The sequence below is a fragment of the Corvus hawaiiensis genome, chromosome 26, assembly GCF_020740725.1.
Source record: "Corvus hawaiiensis isolate bCorHaw1 chromosome 26, bCorHaw1.pri.cur, whole genome shotgun sequence".
Lineage (NCBI taxonomy): Eukaryota > Metazoa > Chordata > Aves > Passeriformes > Corvidae > Corvus > Corvus hawaiiensis.
The window spans coordinates 36,418,845-36,440,650 of NC_063238.1; the positions used below are offsets into that span (position 1 = coordinate 36,418,845).

The following is a 21,806-nucleotide window of genomic DNA, read 5'->3' on the forward strand; positions in this document are numbered from 1 at the left end:
TTATATGCATCAATGTATGCCATAATACTTTATGTAACCTAGGGAAGATTAAAAAAGAATCTCAGAGTTCTCATTACTTCTGTTTTTCTTAATAAAGCTTAATAAGAGAAAAAAGAAACTAAGCCAAATTATATTTTTCAGTATGCTGTAAAAATGTCTTCTTTAATCTTATATGATCTATATAAGATGTTAGAGCAGATCCAACAATCCTTTATATGGGATTATAAAGTAATACTTTTATTTAGAAGTAAATAAGTGTTTATAAGGATTTTCCTTAAAATCTAAAGAAATTGCCTCAAGTTTTCTTTCACTGATCTCTTTGCTTTGATGGTAATTCTTAGCAAACTCCAAGAGTCTGACTAACAGTGACTATTTTAAAGAGTTATGATAACTCTATTTAAGCTGATTGAGAACCAGTTAAGTGACACATCTGAAATCTAGATGTGATTGTGTAATCCTCCTTAGTGGAAGATCCTTCTAGGGAGGCCTTGAAAGGGCCACTTTCCAAAAGTCCTGTTGAGGATTTACAGGCAAGTAGGATAACATTTACAAAAGGACTCAGACCAGTAAAATGAGCAATTACCATGCAGATATGGTGGTGGTTACAACATGACAGCAAGACCATAAAAACACAAATAATATTTTTCAGTACAATAATGTTATCACTGTATGTTCAGAAACATGACATTTGGACAGTGATTGAGGAAAGTGATAATAGGAGGAATGGTGATGATCTGCCTCCACCACACTAATGGAGATTAGTCCAGGAATGCTGGTTTTTGTGCTTTAAAAGGGATTCTCAAAAACTGAAGGTGTTCCAGAAAAGTAGTCCCTAAAACTATTTGAAGGAATAAATTTTACAGAGTAAAAACCTTGCCATGACTTTGGTCTGTTTCTTTTATCAAAAGGAAACCTGAGAAGCACCTTGATCAAAGCACCCAGATGCATTCCTGGAGGAAGTCAGTGGCTACAAGACAGTTCTTTTTTCTGGGATTGTTCATAGCAAGAATCAATAGATGTAATTCCAATTCAGAAAAAATCAAATGGGAAACAAGCCATACTGAATAAACAGTGAGAGTGTTAAGGCACTGGAATATGCTACCAAGATAGACAACTATTTAGACAAGACCATCTCTTGGTGCATTCACATGAAGACCAGGAATTTTTCCAAAAGATACACCTTTACCAGGTGTGAAAGCTTTATGCAATATCAGTTGGGTATGTTGAGAAGTCCATGTAATTCACAAGTCCTTAAAATTCAGGATCTGTCAGTATCCATTTCCAAAATTTTCCAAAGGCACAGGTCAAGTTCAATACAAGATTTAGACCGTTTTATTTTATGCAGCTGGTCCCCTCCATAAGAGTCTAGTGAGGAATCTTGGTTTCCTATAAAGTGCAGAGGGACAATTTGTCTCCTTGAGTGGGACAGAAACACTAAACCCTTTCTAGGGAACCAGGAGAGGTTCCTCTCTGTTGGGCGTCTCTACTGTCAGAGCATCAGACACGTATTGTGACATCCAGGTTACAGAAGCCACAAATAAGGAACAGAGTCAAAATGCCTTTCTTTTTACTAAATTTTAATTATTCATGATCATACCACTCTAATCTTTGTAAGCAAACCAGTTCAGTTTCTGCAGTGATTCCTCCCTGTGGCTTCCACCTTTCAGAGGATTGTTCTAGACCAGTGGATGTATGGATGTTCTAGACCAGTGGATTAATCAATGATGTGTTAAAAAGAAAATCAAATTCCCAGACTAGGAAAGAAAATGCATGAAGGAGCCTAGAACCTTGAATTTACTGACTGGGACATTCACTTGAGTGGTGACCATCCTGATGATCAGGTTTTGCGGACACAGAAGTTCTTTCATCCCAAACCACAGATTTCTGGATAAGAAATTCTTGGCTCTGTAAAAGGGACTGATATATTTATTACTGTTTCTTTAAAATAAATTCACCTACATTTTTGGGATACCTACTCCTGTGTGGCACATTCAATGTTCTCCATGAAGATTTGAGTTTAGAACTGCAACAAAAAAATTTCTAGAAGGTTTAAGTAGGAGATGTGTGACAAGCCACAAAGAAGGGGGGAATGTCCAGGCATTTAAAGAAGTAAAATTTTCAGTTCTCATAAAATTAAAAAAAAAAAAATACAAGAAGGAAGTTGAATTCAGAATTAAGTGGCAGGTGAGGGAGAATTCACTGGATTAGACTTAAATGTAAATGCCTTCCTTGTTCCTAACCCCTTTATTGCATATAGTCTTTCTATACAAAGTCAGTATTGGTTAAATATAGCTTATGGAATGATTAGAAAATATGGTTAATGATCACGAATGCTAGCTAAAACTGAAATGTAAAGCAAGGCAATAAGGCATTTTATATACATAGTCTTTCTAAAATATTTCTGTGACGTACACACACACATTTTATTTGGTGTAAAATATGTTTCTTCAGTTAAAGTAGCTATTTTTATCAAGCCATACAAAACCAGACATTACCCCTATAAGCTTTCTAAGACAGGACTGAGGTAATTCTTTCACCTGGCTTGGTTTACAATGTAGACCAGAGTTGATGAGGGTTTTTTGTTTGCAGAGCAAATACTGTAGGTTGCATTTACTAATTTGCCAGTGCCCAGTCAATAGGCTGTGGCATCACTATGTACATGAGAAAACACATTACTATTTAAGATAAAAAAAGCTGACTCAAAAGAAATTTGAATAATTACAGAAGTCTTGTCTTTTTTGGCTTTAATGTGTAAGCTGAGAGAAAACCACAAGGGTCCTACTGATACCGTGCAATAAATGTACAAATACCCCATAACCTTGAACCATAAATGAGTAAAACACAGTGAGGGATGTAAATCTGTACATCAGACTAAGCCACTTTAGGTTCTCCTTATAGTAAATAGATAACATGGTCTATGATATTCAGAGTGCAATTAGCATTTTCCTGTAGTAGGTACCTACATTTGGCTGGATAAATGATAAGATAAACTCCATTAAATGTACTTCATTGCCTCCACTTAGAAGCCTTATTAGTCAGCTCAGATATTGACACTTAAAGATAGTCAAATTAAATTTTGACCAAAGAAACATAAAAAAAATGCAAGCCTAGCAAAACTGAGCATGTGTTCTGCTTGTATTTTTGTGCTTCGCTTTTTTTCCGATGAGTGCTAATTAAGTAGCAACTACTTTTCCTGATGTAATAATTTCCTCTGCTGTGTTTAATTAATTTCATTGTTGAGTTAGATAGAATCCAGCCTAAAGAATGTAAACCTTGCTAGTAACTAACAATGGCTGTGGGAACTGATTAGATGACCTTAAATGAATAGGTATTTTAACCTTCCCCATTTCACAGAAGAAAAGAAAAAATAAAGCTATAGTCTTAAAAAAAAAAAAAAAATCCAGCAAGTACCAGAAGTATGAAACTTCCCTAGAAAATGTGGTGGGTGGTCTGCTTTCCTACAATTCTTTGTCCAGCACTATAGAAGCCCAAAGTTCTGACAACAACATCAGCTTTCACTTGCTATCAGAACTCATCATCTTTCATAAAACTTTATCAGTGTCTTCCAACCTCAATGGCGATATACAATCCCTGTGGGGAAAATCTGCACATATATTGTTCAAAGTGATCAGAGGGTATTTCCCAAAGCTCCCAAATATAGAATTGATTTTTTTCTTTTTGCAAATAAACTGTGTTTAACTCACATGTGCTAGTCGATCAAATCTGGCAAAGAGTTCATTCAGCATTCGGACCAGCTCCTGGGCTGACAGAGTTGTGGAGAGGTTGGTGAATCCTTTAACATCTGCAAAAAGAATGCTAAAAAACGAGAAAATATATTAGTGTTTCAGTTGATTTCACTTAATTACTGAGTGTCTAAGTAATCTTGTATTTTACTAGTGGAAGGGTCATTTTACTACATTTGAAGTCATACTACCTTTGTTCTAGACCTCAGTACATTCTGGAGTACTGAATATAAATATTGAAGGGATTAAAAAGATACTGCTAAGGGTGAGAAAAAGTTTTGCCAAAAATGGGAGTCATGCAGTTCTGTATTTTCAAATCACATAAGACTCAAATCCTAAGACTACAGACAGATTTGTGACAGTCTTGATACACCTGGCTAAGGCCAGTTTTATTCCATCTAATTTTAGGCATTTGACAGAAGTACCTGAGTTAGAACTATAGTGCTCCCTTTTTATGGTACAAATCTTTAATTGGTTAATTCCTTTTTCATTCTACTGAATTTGCACGGAGCCCAGTGCAGTCATACTTTGAATTTAGGTGTATCAACTTGTGTGCGTGCAGTTGTGGTACAATCTCCATTAACAAACTACTTGCAAACAGACCTCTAACCTGTGTTTGAACATCCAGCTATTTTTCTAGCCTTTTGACTGCTCACTGTGCCTAAAATGACCACATGTGAATATAGAGAAACATAAGCACACACAAAATCTCTGGTGTGCAAGATACCACCCAGACCAAAGCAAATAATAGCTCAGTACTTTTTAGATAAAGAGAGTATTGGCTACTTTATAAAGTAGTGATGTTCAAAAATACACATATCATTCTGGCACAAACCTTATTAGCACTTGAAAGTCAACTAATAACTGGTGTTACAGAGTAGCAGAAGATTTTTTTTCACAAGTCATCACTTTAGGTGGTGACTTGTACAAGATCACAATTTGACAACGTCTGAGAAATTCTAACATAAGCAATAATAAATACAGTCATGATCATGTTGTCTACTGATAATACAATTGATCTTCAAATTTATGGACTGGTAAAGGTTTGGCTGAGGATTAAACAAGATACTCACAAACTCGGTAAGATTTTTACCGGTGAGAAGAAATAAAATTAAAAGGTAAAATACCAAGTGACTCAAAGAGGAATGAATAGTAATAATAGACTAAATTTATAAAGATTAAAATTTTTCAGCTACTGATTTCTACACTTTTAGTTATCAAACCAAGAAAAATTTCTAACAGGTTATTAATTTTAAGGATTCATATAGCACTGATTTAGGTAGTGTTCAGTACTCAACATTTAGGGGAAAAAAAAAAAGGTGAAACCTAGTTTTGAAAAGATCTAGTTTCTAGAAGCATTCATAGAAGCCAACCAGTATCTACATTTTAAAACACGCAGAATCTTAATTTCAAATCTATTTCAAGCATAAAATATGGTTCGACTTCTCACCCTGAATACAACCCTTTTGCATTAAAAGAAAAAGGCCATCTTTTCCATGTTTTGATTCTTCTACAGCAACACTTTGAGTATGAAAAAGGTTAATGGAAGAGGTTTTAATTCAGTGAAACCCAAACCTTTATGAGGGTCCTTGACACTTTCAACCAGATTTAATAAAATAATATGTCTGAGCTACTGCATGGCCACAGAAGCAGCAAATAATCAATTTACTCTTCTGCAGAAGTGCAAATTATTTTTATTGAACTTGTCCAGACAAAGTTATATTTTGGTTTCATTGAAAGGCAAAGTACATGCTTTCCTAGCAAACTATCTACCATCATATCCAAGGATGCTTATTTTTCACTTTCTTCAATGATGATTTTAATGATGGTCACTCAATATTTTGCCCTTGTGTTTTTGGGAAAGACATATTTCCATTTAATATGGAAAACGCTAGTGGCTTAAAAAAAATTTTGTTTTTTGGGAACTACAATAAAATCAAGATTATGTAATGTCATGGAGTGGAAGTTGATCATTCTGGTGTAAGTGTACAATTAGGACTAATTATTTCGAGTAGCAGCTCATAGGATAATTATCACCTTTCTGATAACTAACTTCAGGAAGAACAAAATTTAGAGAGAGGAATAAAGAAAAGAAATGGGATTAAGAAATTAATAATAAGACTGATTAAATGAAAATGGCTCCTAAGCGGAGGAACCATATAACAGGTCACCATCTTTGAGAGCATCTTACAAGTCTCCATCTCATTCTTCAGTGTGTGGGGTGAAGCAGCAGGTTGTGGCAGAATATGTGTGCACATGTAGGCACATTCCTGTGCAATCCTGACCACTTAATTAAGTGAAAAAAAGACACAATTGGTCCAGGCTCATTGTTTGGTTCAAATGGGTCTTGCCATTGCAGTGGCATCCAGCCATCCTGATGAATACAAGAAGGCACCAAAATGCTTCTCTGCTCAATTAAACAAGGGTTCACTCATTTTCTAATTTATGAATGAATAAAGCAACAGAAGGGAAACCTTCAAACAAGAGTCATTTAGCAGCATCTGAGACCTTAAACATTACAGAGAGGCTACTCCACCCACCTGACATTCTCATAACGATGAATGTAGATCTTATGGAACTGGTGCTGCAAATGTTCATCTTCTACATTGGTCATATCATTTATCATTTCCAGGACTACAAACCGTGGTAACACAGAGAGCACCAGCCGTTCCTAAAACAAAGAGGAAACCAAAGTCTCAGTACCAATCTGAACTGGTATTTCACAATGCCCTGTTTAAAGATCTGGATAATTGGTTCTTTAAGATGTGACCCTCCTCTCTAAAAATTCTAGCTCAGACCATTTGTGATAATTCACCTTTTCAAACTGAGTCCAGAGTCCAGCATGCTTCTGGTTTAGGTAAGGAAGAACAAAATGAGTGCACATGAAGCCATTCAAACTGGCCCTCTCAAGTAGGAAGACTGGAGAACATATTCAACATTTTTAATTAGTTTTGTCTGTGTTTCAAGAACACTCAGGAAGAGTAAACATTTGAGATGTGTTTATATACATACACATGCTTATTTATAATGTAAATCTTTAATGTGTATTAGTATAGCACCCAAGTATATTAGTTTATTATTAGTGTGCAAACACGGTGTTATCAGAGCATATTAGTGCACATGTACTTCTAATATTAGTGTATTAGGAGATATATACATATACACACCATTGCTGTTTCCAGCCCTGTTATAATATAATTAACCACAGAATTTTCACAGAATTTCACTGAATATTCTGATTTGGAAGGGACCCACAAGGATCACTGAGTCCAGCTCTTCTGTGACTGGCCCTTTTGGGGTTTGAACCTGCAATCATGGTTATTAGCACCATGCTCTAACTAACCACGTCTAAGTACAGTCAGGCAAGCCCTCAAAAAGTAATCAAATTCTTTTGTGAAAGCCCTAGATCATCCCCTGAGAGATTTTAGAATGTCCCTGCTTCAGTGATTCATCAGTTTAATGGCTTTGACAGATTTTGCAAGTATCCAACTCAAATCTGTTTCTCTGCAAATTAAACCTTCTTTTTATCCTTCCAAATTGCGAATGGATAATTATTGATTGCTCCTTTCTCTGTAATAATCCTTCTGTATTAAAATACTGTTATTGTGTCCTCTTGCCCTCAGTCTCTCTCTTTTTTTTTAGATTAGAAAGCTTTGTCCAGTATTGGAATATATCACTCCCAATCAATCTGAAGCAAAGCTATAATTTTTCAATTTTCTTTTACTTTACAGGATTGCAAATACTGAAATATTCTTGAACTAAAGAACAGAATGCTAGCTATGTAAGCTACTTATCACCAAATTTCAAACAACGTTTTGGGGAATAGTATATATCTAGGGAAAACGAGATTTAAACTTCCAAATCAGGCGCATATGTGGACTGTAGAACACAGATAAAGTTCTCTCCTCGCCTCTCCTCCACTCCCTTCCCCTCTCCTTCCCTCCCCTCCCCTCCCCTCCCCTCCCCTCCCTTTTCTGTCAAAGAAATTGATGTTGAATTTGTTTTGAGGTAACTTGATATTAGGAGGATATAAAATAATCTCATATTATACATGCTGTGGGTTATGCTCCTTCTTGAGGGTGAAAATTTGTTGAGAGAGAACAAGAAAAACCAAAGAGGGATGATGGGTGGAATGAGAGAGACGAGCAATACAATCATGACAATAATGATTTTTATGCCAGCAGGATTCAATGTCATGGATGAAATGTAGCCATAGACGAAACATCTGAATAAATGAAGGAATCCCTCCCTAGCTTTCATAGGAGGTGATATCATTACTAACTTACAACTTTCACAGATCATGAAGAATTCTCACTCTGAGCAGTCTTAGTCAGTAGTTAGTAAAACAATCCTCAGCTCTGATGGAAACACGTTTTGGGTAAACACTTCCATTTGTCTCGATGGTAGCCCCAGCTGAGTTGAACTATATGTTTGCTAAAGAGGGGAGAACACAAGCTGCCAAAAGCTGCACTGGAGCACAGGAGTGTTTCACCACTGGAGCACACCTGTTACACTCCACTCCGAGAAGGCAGCTTTCTCCTGTGCTCCTTCCTGCATAACATGCTGACAGAAGACGAGAGAACCAAGACTCTCCTAATATTTAATCCACCTATTCTACAAACCTTTACTAAATCAAGACCTGCCTTTGTGAGGAAGGGACGAAAAAATTATGCAAGTAATAGCTGATGCAGAGCAGGCTGTGAGTAGTGAGATCATCCTTAATTCTGGGAAATAGCCAAGCTCAGACTTTCTGTTTTCCCATACAAGGTGGTTCTAATTTTAGCACATTTGCTTTGTCTTGACTTTCTTCCATACTTTCCACCTGGGAATTCTGCTATCCTTCATTCTTCTGATGTGTAAACACTGGATGTGATGCTTGTGATAGCAAGAAGAAAACCAGTCCTTCAGGAAGTCCTTTACACTCCTGGAAACCCAGGTTTTCACAGGAACATCTAGTCCTCAGGTAGCTTCACTCACAAGCGAATGTCCTATGGCTTCTTAAGAGGGCATGTTTGCAAAGAGCTGCTGATTGGTAGTCTAGGAACCAGAAATATTTTTAACGTTTTTTGTCCTTAAGCCTCCTATAACTGAAGGCACTTAGGCTATATATTCTCTTATTCCTTCACTACTAAGATACATAGCTCAATATAACCAAAAAATAAAGCCACCTTCTGAACAAATCAGATCAGTATTTCAAGGAGTTGTATGATTAAAGTGTTCAATGACTTCTTGTGAAGATACATTCAGAATAATACTAAATTTTTTCACTATAGAAAGAAATATGTTATTTCCTACCTTATCCATGTAAGACGATAAATTGGAATACAAATAATAATAAAAAAGGAGATTAAACAAAAAAGAAGAAAGCAGAAATCCTTGTTGTTATTGAGCTGTTTATAAAATCTATGATAAGAGAACATTAAAAAAAAGGTCAGTTCCTTCTTATATATATGGCTTAAATAGAGAATGGGTTTTTTTCCCCAATAGGAAAATCTTACATTCCTTATTTGCATTTGCCCAAGGGGGTATCAAGCAATGCCTCTAGAAAGTTTATTTAAAATAAAGCATAGTTGACTTGGCACATGTTCACTAAGCCAAGAAAATTGTGCTTAGTACATTTGATATCTTAACCTTCATGCTACTCATTAAGGTAAGTTAAACGTTCTTGTCTGCACATAATATCTGGCAGTGACCCATAAAACTGAGGTTAATTAGTTTGCCTCTGTAGCAGCCCTCCTCCATTTATACTGAAGCATGTGATGAGCCTTTGCTGGAATCACAGTTGAAGGCTCATATACAGCTCATGTCACTACTTGGTATGATGTATGTTGTGCTAAGGAGGAGCGCTGCAAGAAAAGCAGCATTGAAGTGTGTATGTGTGTGTCTACATATATTTTTATGAGGCACTTCAGCTACCTTCAATTCTCTGGTACTGAAACATTGAAAGGACAGAAAATTTTTCCCTCTACGAGCATCAGCTGTCCTTTGCTATTCCAAGCTGCTCTTACATCACACTACACTGACAAGGTGGTGGGGATGCTGAACCAGGCTCCTATTTCACAGATTTAGATACTGTGGTGCAGAAGAACACCACAAATGTGTGGAGGTCATATAGAAAAGACCAGTAGCTAATCCTGGAGAAAAAAAATGCCATTTTTTCATAGTCCTCTGTACCTTACTATTTGCATGATCAAAGAGTCTTCACATTTCTAGTCAGTCTCTCTTGGAAGGCATTTTTAGAGCTGGAGGGGAACACACAAGAAAAAAATTCCTTCTCTTACAGAGAAAGGCCTAATGAAGTGTCATGAACTCTAGGGTGAAGGAAACTCCATTGTTGCGGTTCTTCCCCCCGCCATGGGGTCCTGGGAGAGGGGCCCTGGGGTAGAGGCACGGGGTTTCTCTGCTCCCTGGCCAATCTTGTTCCCCACTGGTTGTTTTGTGTTCTCCTGGGCAGAGAGGACCCTGGCGGTCCCGCGATTGAGCAGTTCCTCAGCAGAGCTCTGGCCATGCGGCTGGAAAATAAACACCTCTGAAAACATCTACCAAGAATCGGTCCATATTTCTTTTCCATGGGCCTCGCTGTCTTATACATGTTGCATTAATCCCCACTGCAACACTCCATTACCCAGCTCTGCTGAAAGCTTGATAGTTGAGCAGTGGACTAAGTGGAGACAATTCAAAGGTAAGCAGCAGCAGTGGTAAATGGTTTGAAAAGGAACAGAGATACATTTGTTCAAGAGAAAAGACATAGAAGAAAGAAAATAGCAACAGAGGAATTCCAGAAAAGAGCTGGTAAACTATTCTTCTAATAACAATTCATGAGATGAATCAGCCCTCGCCTTTAAGATGGAGCAGAGTTTAGAGTAAATAAATAAAAAAAAGTACCTTTAACCCAAAGAATAACCCTGGTAAAGAAAAAAGACCAGTAAAAATCACTAAATGCAACAAACTGATGGTAGAATTCAGGTCTGCATTCAGACACCTGAGTTTTGTGACTACAATGTAGTTATGCCCAAACTTCCATTTCATCCAATGAATCTGAAGAGATACTCAACAGGTCAGATGTAAATGACTCCTTTGTTGTCACTATGGGTCTCTCTGGGTTCTGTTGCCTGTATTGACTAGATCTCAGTCAGTGGTAGTAGGAGCCCATAGATGTAAAGAGCATGCAGTCACCTAGTTTAGGAGGTTTTTAAATATGGAGCTGACTCCTACCCAATCTACTCCTTCAGGAAAATTTAGCAACAGTGAAACAAATCCTGCAATGATAAGTAAATTAACTTAATGAGTCACACACATCTATTTAAAGTCTCAAGACTGTAATTTAACACTGATACTGACTCTAAGGCCCATTTACTGTTTTATGCATCTGCAATAGTCATTCTTTGTTGGACAGCTTCACTGTGGTCTGCATGCACAGATCCCTTGGGTCACTTGTACTGAAATAAGGGGGGGCCAGTGCTTACAACTGCACAAACATAGCTAGGCACATTCATGGAGAAGTGGGACCTGTCCCTGATGAATAAATAATGACCTTTGCAGCAGTTTTTGAGAAGAGTCAATTAACCAGTGCACAAGGTCTCAGTCTTGTGAATAAAAACTGGAGACCTTTCCACTTGGGCTGATCAAAGAGAACAAAACACCAACAAGCACAAAACATCAACAAGCGATTTGGGATCTCAAGGAGATTGCTAAGATGAATATCAAACTCCCCAAGGTTTCCCTGTAGGTGATGTGAGGACATCACCCCTGCAGGGTCTGCCATCTGCATAAGCTCCCTGCACAAGCTCCGCTTAGGTGGTATAGATTTTCCTTTGTTTCACATCACCTTTATTGGGGATGGCTTTGCCAAGGCATGAAAAGCCCCTCTTGACTGCCATGTCAGTTCAGATTCTGCTCTTCCTCCTCTACATGTACCACCAAATGGGGGAACCTACACAGATGTCATGGATGTCTTTGGATTTTGAATCATGCTGCTTATGGCTGTTCCCAAGACACTTATGTAAACCTGGAGTGGGCATAACCCAAAAGTGTTTAACAATAGATGCTCTAGAGAAACTGTTTCACATTTTTCATCTTGATTTTTAAGAATCATTTTTCTAGAACCATCAAGTTTGTCTTTAACAACATCTCCAATTAATATCAGAGAGGTTTTATTGTCTTAAACACTGAACTTAATAGGATGTGAGAAGGGCCATTCAGAGCAGGAGTTTTAGTCTTTCTGGAGCACAAGCTTTTATTACATTTAAGGGAAGTAGATAAAAATGGTATTGTTTTCTACTGAAACTCTGACAATGTTCAGAATAGATGTAATTATTGTAGATGCCACTCTAGAAAATGGAAATTAGGACCTCTCATTAATGATGAACTGCTCTGAAGAGAAATTCCTTCGTGCTTACTTAGTGTACAATGGACAGTCTATTTGCAGCTGTTCTTTCTTGTGTGTCATCGAGACAATGGGAGTTAATTAAAAAATATTGAAGGAACTGCAATACCTATTCAGACTTGTGGGGTTTTGAGGATGCCTGTTAGCCTACTTACTGCTGCAGTGTGTGATATGAGCTGTATCAACTTTGTTTTATTTTAATCACTCAGTCAATTACTATTCCAAATCATCCCATCCTTGGCTGCATGTTCCATTCAAGCATCAGCTGTTTTCAAAGAGAAACAAGGCCAGATCACACAGGAGGTCTTGGGGTCTCCTTTTGTTTAGCTTTTGTCTATGAAACATAGCTAGAGTCTCAACCAAACTGATAACACAGTATTTGAGAGTCATGACCCTTTATAACAGTGTCTAATCAATTATTAACTGAGAAGTGTTGCAAAGTTTGTGGCAATGAAAGAAGGAAAAAGCTTTTTTACACACACTTCTCATAGGAAGGGCATGTTATCCAACTGTTTCCTCAATGCTATTATCCAGAACAGCATAAAACAATATATGTAGCACATGATGAAGGGAAGAACTGCAAGGTACTGCTGGTCCTTTGTTTTGGCTGGATGGTGAATGGGATGGTTCAGGTACCTGAAGCCACATTACAAAATTTTGGCAGGGCTTGATGACTAACAGTCTACTGCCAGGTGTAAAAGGAGGTGTCTTTTTTATTACCCAGTTGGCTGTTTAAGGGGATAACAGTTTTAGTGCCTTAGTCTGAAGTTCCTGAGATGTAGCAAGATGATTCCAAGGCTGCCAGTTTTGTTTTTATGCCTTCCCAGTATCATTTTGGCTTAATAAATATTTAGCTCATCCTGTAACATGCTGGGAAGTCATGGAGCAACCCTCTCTGTCATTTTTCTTGGCATGGTACCTGTTACTGCTGCTGCATGTATATTTAATTAAAAAAAATTATTCCTCTACAAAGTATTTACAAAAATATTTATAAAATTAAATTTAGTAGTAACACAGTTGATCATGAAGCTGACTGCAGGCAGTGATTACACTATGGCACTGGTACAATGAATCAACTTGTCGTAAGTCCACATGAGTACCACTAACTTGCACGGGAGTGGGTGGGAGCACACCATGAAATAGTCTCCTGAAAGTGCTTTGTTGGTTGAGTTGTCTTTTAGCTTAGGCAGTAGGAACTACAGGTCTCAGATTAAGTGCTCTCAAATTGAGTGTCTGTATTGAGTACACACAATTGTTAATAATTACAGATCCTCTGAATCCTTATATATGACTTTTTGTCTCCTGAATGAAGATCATGTTAGATTTAAATTTCATCGTGAAACCCAAACTTGTTAGAAAGATGAGTGGTGAAAAGCAGGAGTTACAAAACAATTTGTATTACCATCCTATCCTGTAGATGTGAACATTAATCACAGAATCATAGAATGGTTTAGGTTGGAGGGGATGTTCGAGATCAGTCAGTCACCACCTCCCTGCCATGGGCAGGAAAACCTTCCACTAGACCAGGCTGATCAAAGTCCCATCCAACTTAAACATTTCCAGGCATGGGGCAGCTACAACTTCTGTGGGCAACCTCTTCCCGTGCATTACCACCCTCACAGTCAAGATTTTCTTCCTAATATGTAATCTTAACCTACTCTCTTTCAGTTTGAAGCCATTGCCCCTTGTCCTACCTCTCCATGCCCTTATCAAAAGCCCCTCTCCATCTCTCTCTTAGCCCTTTTAGGTACTGGCAGCTTCTATAAGGTTTCCCTGGAGGCTTCTCTTCTCTAGACTGAACAATTCCAGCTTTTTGAACTGGTCTTCATAGGAGAGGTGCCCCAGCTCTCTGATCATCTTCATGACTCTCCTCTAGACTTGCTCCAACAGGTCCATATCATACTTATGCTGGGGATCCCTGAGCTGGACAAGTGATACTTTCCAGCCCCACAATAATCCATTAGACTTGTCTAATAATGGAAAACCATATTTTATAATTTTGTAATTTTGTTTCTTCCAAATATCATGATGATTTTTTTGTTAGTTATTCCTTATTAAACAGTAGTAGACAAGACAAATATTCAGAAGAAAAAGATTTATATGGAAATAAGACACATTGGACAAAAACCTTTGTACTGTCTTCTGGTGTATTTGCTTCCATAAATTTCAATTAGTTTGCAAGGAAAACAGGAGTCAGAGCTAAAGAACAGGAGAAAGATAACTACTTTCAAAACTACTGGGGAATGATTCCATAAAAGCATAATCTTAAGCTTTTCCTTGTTTTACTGGAATAGAAAATGAGCAAAAAACATCTCCTACAATTCAAATTTGTTCTAAAATATCAGAATAGCACCATCTGACTTTAATGCTTATTGTGCTGTTTCTCTGGAACAGCTTTGACTTATCTGCTGTTAAATCTTCATTTAATTCTTCTGCACTGTTTCTATTTTCTATTGATTTAGACGTCTCTTTTTCCATTTTGTTAGGTTTTTTTGGGCTGTTTTGAAAATTGCTAGACAACTTCAGTAAAATACACATTTCTCAAGAGTAGTCTTTATGGCAACTAATGACATGGAAAATATCAGAAAGAAGGCTTTCATGCCTTGTACTGTTCAGCTTTATATGCCTAAATCACTGCAGAACACCAAGATTAATAAGAGCTACAAGGTCATTTATTCTGGTCAAAACAAGGGATATACTTTGTCAGAGAATTTTAAGACTCCAGTACTAAGCAGCACAAGCAGGATAAAATTTCCTTTCAGTAAGCGGGAGCAATAGTCCTCCTGAAAATCAAACCCCTCTGAACAGGCTTGTAGATGGGCACTTGAATACTGATAGTGTGAAAGACCATAAGTTTTTTATAAATATTAATCCAAATATCTTATCTTGCCTTAGATTATCTCAGTAATGGCATCAGTAACTTTGTCTATCTTGGAATTGGTACTGCTCATGGTCAGATGATTTAAAGCCCCTACCTGGACCACAGAGTCTCTCTGTTAATTGAGAATCTTGTAAGGACACTAATTTTAAAGTCCTCCTACAGTACTTTTAGGGCACAAAGGAAAGTTTCTTAGTACCCTAAGAGTTCTGATCCTGAACTAGAAAGAAAGATGACCTTAAAATTGGTAAGTATATTGAGAGCAGAGGCATTAATTTGTTGAATTTGGAGCTTGGAGCTCTTTATTAAGCAGAGATAACTGTATGGCAGCCCAGCTGGTAGAAGTGTCTCATCAATTTAGGGGGCTGAAATTATTTCATTCCCCTTACTCATTCCCTCTCTGTCCACTTCTCTGACACATCAGCAAGGGTCACTAGTCAGTGGCAGCTCTGAAAAAGGCTTTTTTTTCAGACACCACTCTCTTTAGCAAAGAGCTGAAAACACAGGAGACACAGGCCACCAAAATCCTGTCAGTCTCATTCACTGTTGACCAGCATGACAATTGAACAACCTAGTTTAGAGATCAAAGTACCACACAGGAGTTTCATCTTTAGTAAATCCAAAAATCCATCTACTAGGAACGAGGTTTCCTTCTCACTAATTTCTTCGAGGGGAAGCTCCCATGCCTCAAGAGCTGACACTGGGATTTTTCCCCTATATGAATTGCAGTTCAGGGGTCTGACTCCCATGTCTCTGGCATTGGCTGTAAATCTCATTATTCTGTTCGAGTACACGTGACCACTCCGGATTTGCAAGGAATGGAAGAGAAGGCAGCAGATAATTCTTATCTTGATTTTACCTTAGACTTCTATTTGAAACCAAAATGTGGGGATTATGCTTTGATGACAAGAAACAAACACCAGCAGTGAAAGTGAAGGCACAACATTTAAATCTGACTTTACAATGTTTGGGTTTCTACTGCAAATGGGTTAAGTAAAGGGTTTTTTTGAGACAAGATGTAGTAAATGTACATCCTGGTATCTACAAAATCATAAGTGCATGTAAATATTTCTTTCCCCCAAAAATGAGGAAGAAAAGTCTGTTATTGGACTTTAAAAACAGGTCACTTACTAAATCAGAATATGGAAATGGATTGGGAAGAACAATAGAAACTTTTCACATTCCTTCATTTTGCTAGATTGACCAGTAAGTTATACTTAGAGTTTGATCCTCTAAGTGCTAACGGAGCAACATCAAGAAACACTTTTTGTGGGGACCATGGTTCTTTAGAGAAAGATACTAAGATAATAGAAAGTCTGGATAAATGTGAAACTTTTCTTAGAATCTCACAGTCAACACATTGGTTCCTATCAAGAGGGAAAAAAATACTCAAATGTAATATCTAACCAGATGATTTCATAGTTTTTTTAAAATTGTGAGTTTATTGTTTGTCTTTTAAAAATAAAGCCTCAGTTATGTGATCATAATTTTTAAATATGGAGCACTTTAAATCATTTTTATAAAGAAAGACTGTGTGCTGTCTAAAATTAAGATTATTCTTTTATTTTTTAAACTAAATCTGGACTTTATCCTCATACCAAGTCAGAGAAATTTTAATAGTCTTACTACCAGTGTATGTATATCTACATATATATATACACAAGACTTTATGGTGTTTAACCCTCTTAAAGTGTCCTTTCCAATCCCAGTCCAATCTGCTCTTATTTTAGAGGTTGCAAAGTACTGACAGTTGATTAAATTCTAGATTTGTAAGAGCTTGATAAAACCTACATAACATATAAGCTGCTTTAAAAAATTAAAAAAAAAAACAAAACCAAAAAAACCCCCAGAATTCATCAATCTGCAGAGAGCTTCTTAAAGCCGTGGGAAATAGGGATTGTTGCAGGGGAAAGTGTGAAAAAAAATCCTCTGGAAGTAGAGGTAGAAGGAAGCAAATGGTCAAAGAGAACAGGTTTTTTAATGGAAAAAGAGATTAAGGCAGGATTACAGTTTTTCCAAAGATAACAGGCAGAAGAGACTAAATATGCCAACAGCAGATTGTTCTGAAGACTAAGGGCTGTCTTCTCATTTTACAGCCCTGATACCCATACTAGAAAGATAGAATGTGTGATCATACCTAGAAAACAAAACTATCCTCTTCTCACCTGGACAGACGGTTCTTTCAGGTGGTGAGCTCTAATCCTTTATGCAAATAAAATGAAACAACATCCAAACTGTTTTGACTTTCGAAATGAGATTTAATTGGATTTGTGGAATCCCCTATGAGAAAGAGATTACCTGGAAAGTAGGTGTTCAGTAAGCCAGTGGCAGAACTCGCAGGGAGGAATTGCCTGTAGGGTATTCTCTTAGGGGACTGTTCTCATTACACCATTTAATGTAGAAAGGTTTTTCTTCTTGCTCCCCACTGATCTGACCAAACCCTTCATTAAAACTTGCAGATGCCCATCTTTGTCCCACCTTGATGGGAAGCATCCCTGGAAGCCCAGTGGATCAGGTTTCATACCAGTCTTGACCTTCTGGAGCGAGTCCTCCTTGCAAGACTGGAGGCAAGCAGTGCTTGTGCCCCACCAACCCTTCTGCCTTCAGCTCCATTTCTTCTGCCAGTGTGTTAGATGCCCAAGAATATTTTCATAAGGATTAAGGAAGATATTAAGAAGGAGCTTTATTTCCACATAAGAAGACCTTCTCTTCTTATGTGGAAATTCTTCTAATTCCAGAAGATCTCTCTGGAATTTGAGATTATTTCTGCATAGAAAGGGATCTGCTTGCTGAGGACTGTCTTGGAGAGGGATTTAGACATACAGCTAAAAAGACCAATGCGTTGTGGCTCTAGTAACTTCTAGCACTAGGTAACTGTACTGACACTGCACAAATGTAGTGCTGAAATAGACTAATTTTCCCTAATTGGCTTTTCAGAACATAAAACCTGGAGGATTTGTTTCTGATTTGAGTTTACTCCCTCCCAGTAGTTTATCACAGTAGGAGCAGCCTTGTTGGTGAGCTCTGCACAAGAGGTAGAGAGTTTTCTTTTCATGAATGATGCATAACCTGCGACATTGAGAACAAGAATGAACTCTGGAGGACGAATGTAAAAATCAAACAGATAAGGACTGTTTTCTCCTCTGATCTAAAACAACTTCTTCATAAAATGTTATTAGGTTCTCTAAATCTACTAGAAATAATGCAAATAAAATGTTTCACAGAGGCTATTTATTGGGTTTTTCTGAACATTAGTCCAGACTCCAGGTTATTCATGTTAGTAAGACATATTTTAACAACTTTGCTTAGTTTGAAAGCAGCCTCCCATCCATATTTTCCTATTGCTTTGTCCAGGCTTCATTAGTCTCATTGGTCTAGAGCAGCCTTGGATAGAGAGCTGAAGTGTGGCCATGACACAAGAGAAGTTTCTGATTATGGCTAAATGCCTCTTCTATGAATAGGTGTCCTGTAGTGTTGTGATCTTATTACAAGAGAAGGGGTAAGGGCTGGACTGATTTTTATAATCTTATAGCTATAACTTTACTTATTTAACTTTTGTGATTTTCCCTGTCTAGTCCTTTTAAGACTCCATTTTTAGCTTCAGCTAGTCAAATATTCCTGCACAACTTTTATTGCCCAACAGTATTCCTGACTTCCCTACATAATAATTTTTTTCAGATATGTATAATTTGGCATATGTATGTGTGGTGCAGGAAAAGGCAGCATGACAAAATTATCTGAGAGACTCTTTATAATTAAATTATAGCATTTCAGGATTTAAAATGTTAAAAAATTTCAAATAAAGATTGGAGAAAGAGCAAGTTAGGACACCTGACGTATATATTGAATGCAATTCTTCATAAAGTCATAATTTTAATATGTGTCTGGATTTAATATGTCATTCATTTAAAACTTAGGGATTTTGTATCCTGAGAAATAGAAATGAAAAAGAAATTTAGTTCAGGTTTCTGCTCTTCATTAGGGCAATTTCACAGCATTTTCACAATGAGGGAAATCACATACTCATTGGTTTTGAAGGGTTTTCAGTAGCTAATTAAGAAAGTGAGTCAGACTATCTATTTTCATTGCCCAGATAAGATGAAAGCAGAATTACCTGCTGTGTCCTTACAACAAAATCAAAGTAAAAACAAAGATAGTGTCTTTGGTCATTAACAAAGCATAACACTGCTTGTCAATATTTTTGAAACACGTAGACATAAAATGAAAATATTAAATTAAAATTTCAAACAGGTAGTGTAAAGCTATGATACTGTTGGAATAAAATAGATTTATGAAAACAGAGAGCCTCATGTTTGTTTTTTATTTATAATTGCAATGTTTTGAAAACAAAATTGAGGACATTTTGTGGTGGCCATATTTGGTTGGCTGGTATAAATACATCTCTTAAGAACAGGCCACTAACTACGATTAATTAGAAACTATTTAAATTGATTATTTTATCAATAACTGCTAAACTGAGGCTGTTTTTGCAACACATTTGTCTGTGCTGCCTCCTGCAGCTTGCTTCTCTGATATTTTCATCTTTTGATGATAAAGTCTTTCTGGTACTCATCAACAGTGGAGTCTCTGTTAACTATGCCAAGCTCTGAAATGTTTTAGATTTTCACAAAAGTTCTAATTTTTTAATGAAAATTGGCAAATAAGTAGACACAGATGTTCCCTCAGTTTCACAGGGTGGTGGGATTTCCAATTGGTGTCACACAGATAATACCATATAGGTAAGTGCATAAACATAATTAACAATGACTGCAGGAGTAATTCTCCCTTGTAGCTACACTACTGTTCATTTTCATAATAGAGTAATTAGAATTAGGAAATTCATTGTAATTGAAAATGCTAATATGTACTTTTAACTACCCCAGGTGCTTAAAATCAAAAGGATAACAGTGGAAAAAAATCAGATCCTTGATGATCTGAAAATACAACTGAAAGTCCTCTCTTTCTGAAATACTTCTGAAAATTTTCTCTACAAGTCTTGTTGAGAGTAAATGGGGATGAGGGAGGCAGAAAGAAAAAAGATGTAGGAGCTTTATTGTATATAGACTTCTGGAAACGGACACTGGAAACTGAGTCACTTCAAAACTGGAGTCAGGTTACTCTGGACCAGCCAGGCTCCGTAAAGTCTTTTGCATTATCCAGCTCTGCACTTCCTTCTCTTCCTTCCTGTGCAGTAACTGAAAGATTTGCAACTGGTGTAAAAGCTGAACTTGCACCTGAAGATATTTTCTGTGGAAAATGAGTCTATGGAGCTAATTCAGATTTTCAGACACCACAGGCCCAGACATTTCTGAATGACAAAATGGCTTTGAGTGTTAAACTGGAAAACTTCACAGCCAAAATGAAATAGCGCAAGGAATTCTTGAATCCTGAAAACCCACAAAAGGGAGACACTGCTGGAAAATAATGACATCTGGAAAACACATTATGACATCTAACTGCCCAAATTTCAGGTCAGAGTAACATGAAGATGTGGCAGGGCATATCCCCTGTCTCCACACCTCAGGGGGCCAGTGCAAATAGGAGAGATAACCCAGGTGGGCCAAAGGCCCAGCAGGTGTCATCCCCTGGTGCCAAAAGGTCTGCCAGCCTAACCAAGAATCAGCGTCTTGGTATGGAGAGCAGATGTGGGAAGAGATAAAAGAAAACAAACATAGGTGACCAAAAGGCCTGCTTTACACTATGAAAGTACTATGAATTATCACGGAGGCAGAAGTCTCCTACATACACCCTGAGAAGCATGTGAGACTTCTTTCCAAAGTTTGGATGCAATTCTGTAGTTACTTTCCTGGAAATTGAGGGAAAGGATTTCGATGTGTGCTCCATCATGAATTGGATGGTACGAAACATCGGATCCTAAGTTATTCCTTCACTAGCTCTAAAATTGATGGTACTTTTAACCCTGCGTGTAATACTAGTTGTCTCTTTTTGTCTTATTCCTGTGTAGTAATGTCTGTTTTAAGTCTTATGTGTGTTAATTTTGTGTCTATTAAATAAATAATTCATTCTCTAATAGACTAAATCAGCCATTATTAAAGAACTTGCAAACAAGAGTGGGTTTTGGGGTGCTGGCCACCTCAATAAAGCTACTGCCTGCTGCCAGAAGCCTGGGCAAAAGGCAGGAACTTATTTAAACCCCCACATCTAATTCATAACAGAAGAACAACAAAAATGTTTTTTCATCCCTAGTGGGATTTTGGTGGTTTCACCTCCTATTTTCATTGCTCTTTATGCAATGGTTGCAAGTGAGTGAGTGAAACTGCTTTCACTGAAAAAAAATCAGCTCATATATATGAAATGTATCTGGAAATACAGAAAAATCTCGATTATCTCTGCAGCAGGAGCTGACATAATACAAAGTTTATATTTGTATTCCAGAAAATCCACAAATACTCATTAAAGGGTCCTTAAAAACCTCTGAAAACAAGAGATCCTTCCTTAGCAATATCACTGTTTCCTTGTACAGCTCCACATTTCTAATGGTACCTCTTGCTTATCTCTAAAACACAGATTATAATATGTTTGGCTCACACTTGTGTGACTTTCCACAACTGGCTCTTTTAGGCATTGCACAATACTGCATAATGATAGCAGTAGCATTTATCATTATTAGAATGACAGAGGATTAGAGATTATAAATCTAAGGGATATTAAGAAATTGGAAGGATCATTTTGAGAGAGCAGAAACTTGATTTCTTATTTTTAACAATACACAGTAATCAATAGAAGTATATCTGAAGCATTTATATAGCTTCCATGATTGTATAAACTTGGAGCCTCA

General features: G+C 37.2%; 1 protein-coding gene across 2 annotated transcripts in view; it reads right to left on the bottom strand.

Moving 5' to 3' along the window:
• Nucleotides 1-21,806, bottom strand: part of ADCY8 (adenylate cyclase 8) — a 123,049-nt gene that overhangs the window by 65,004 nt on the left and 36,239 nt on the right. For both annotated transcript variants that reach the window (XM_048286422.1, XM_048286421.1), the window contains exons 3-4: nucleotides 6,284-6,414; nucleotides 3,705-3,816 (exon numbers count right to left, since the gene is read on the bottom strand). In XM_048286422.1, coding sequence (XP_048142379.1) covers nucleotides 3,705-3,816; nucleotides 6,284-6,414 — 243 coding nt within the window. The remainder of the gene's footprint in view (nucleotides 1-3,704; nucleotides 3,817-6,283; nucleotides 6,415-21,806) is intronic.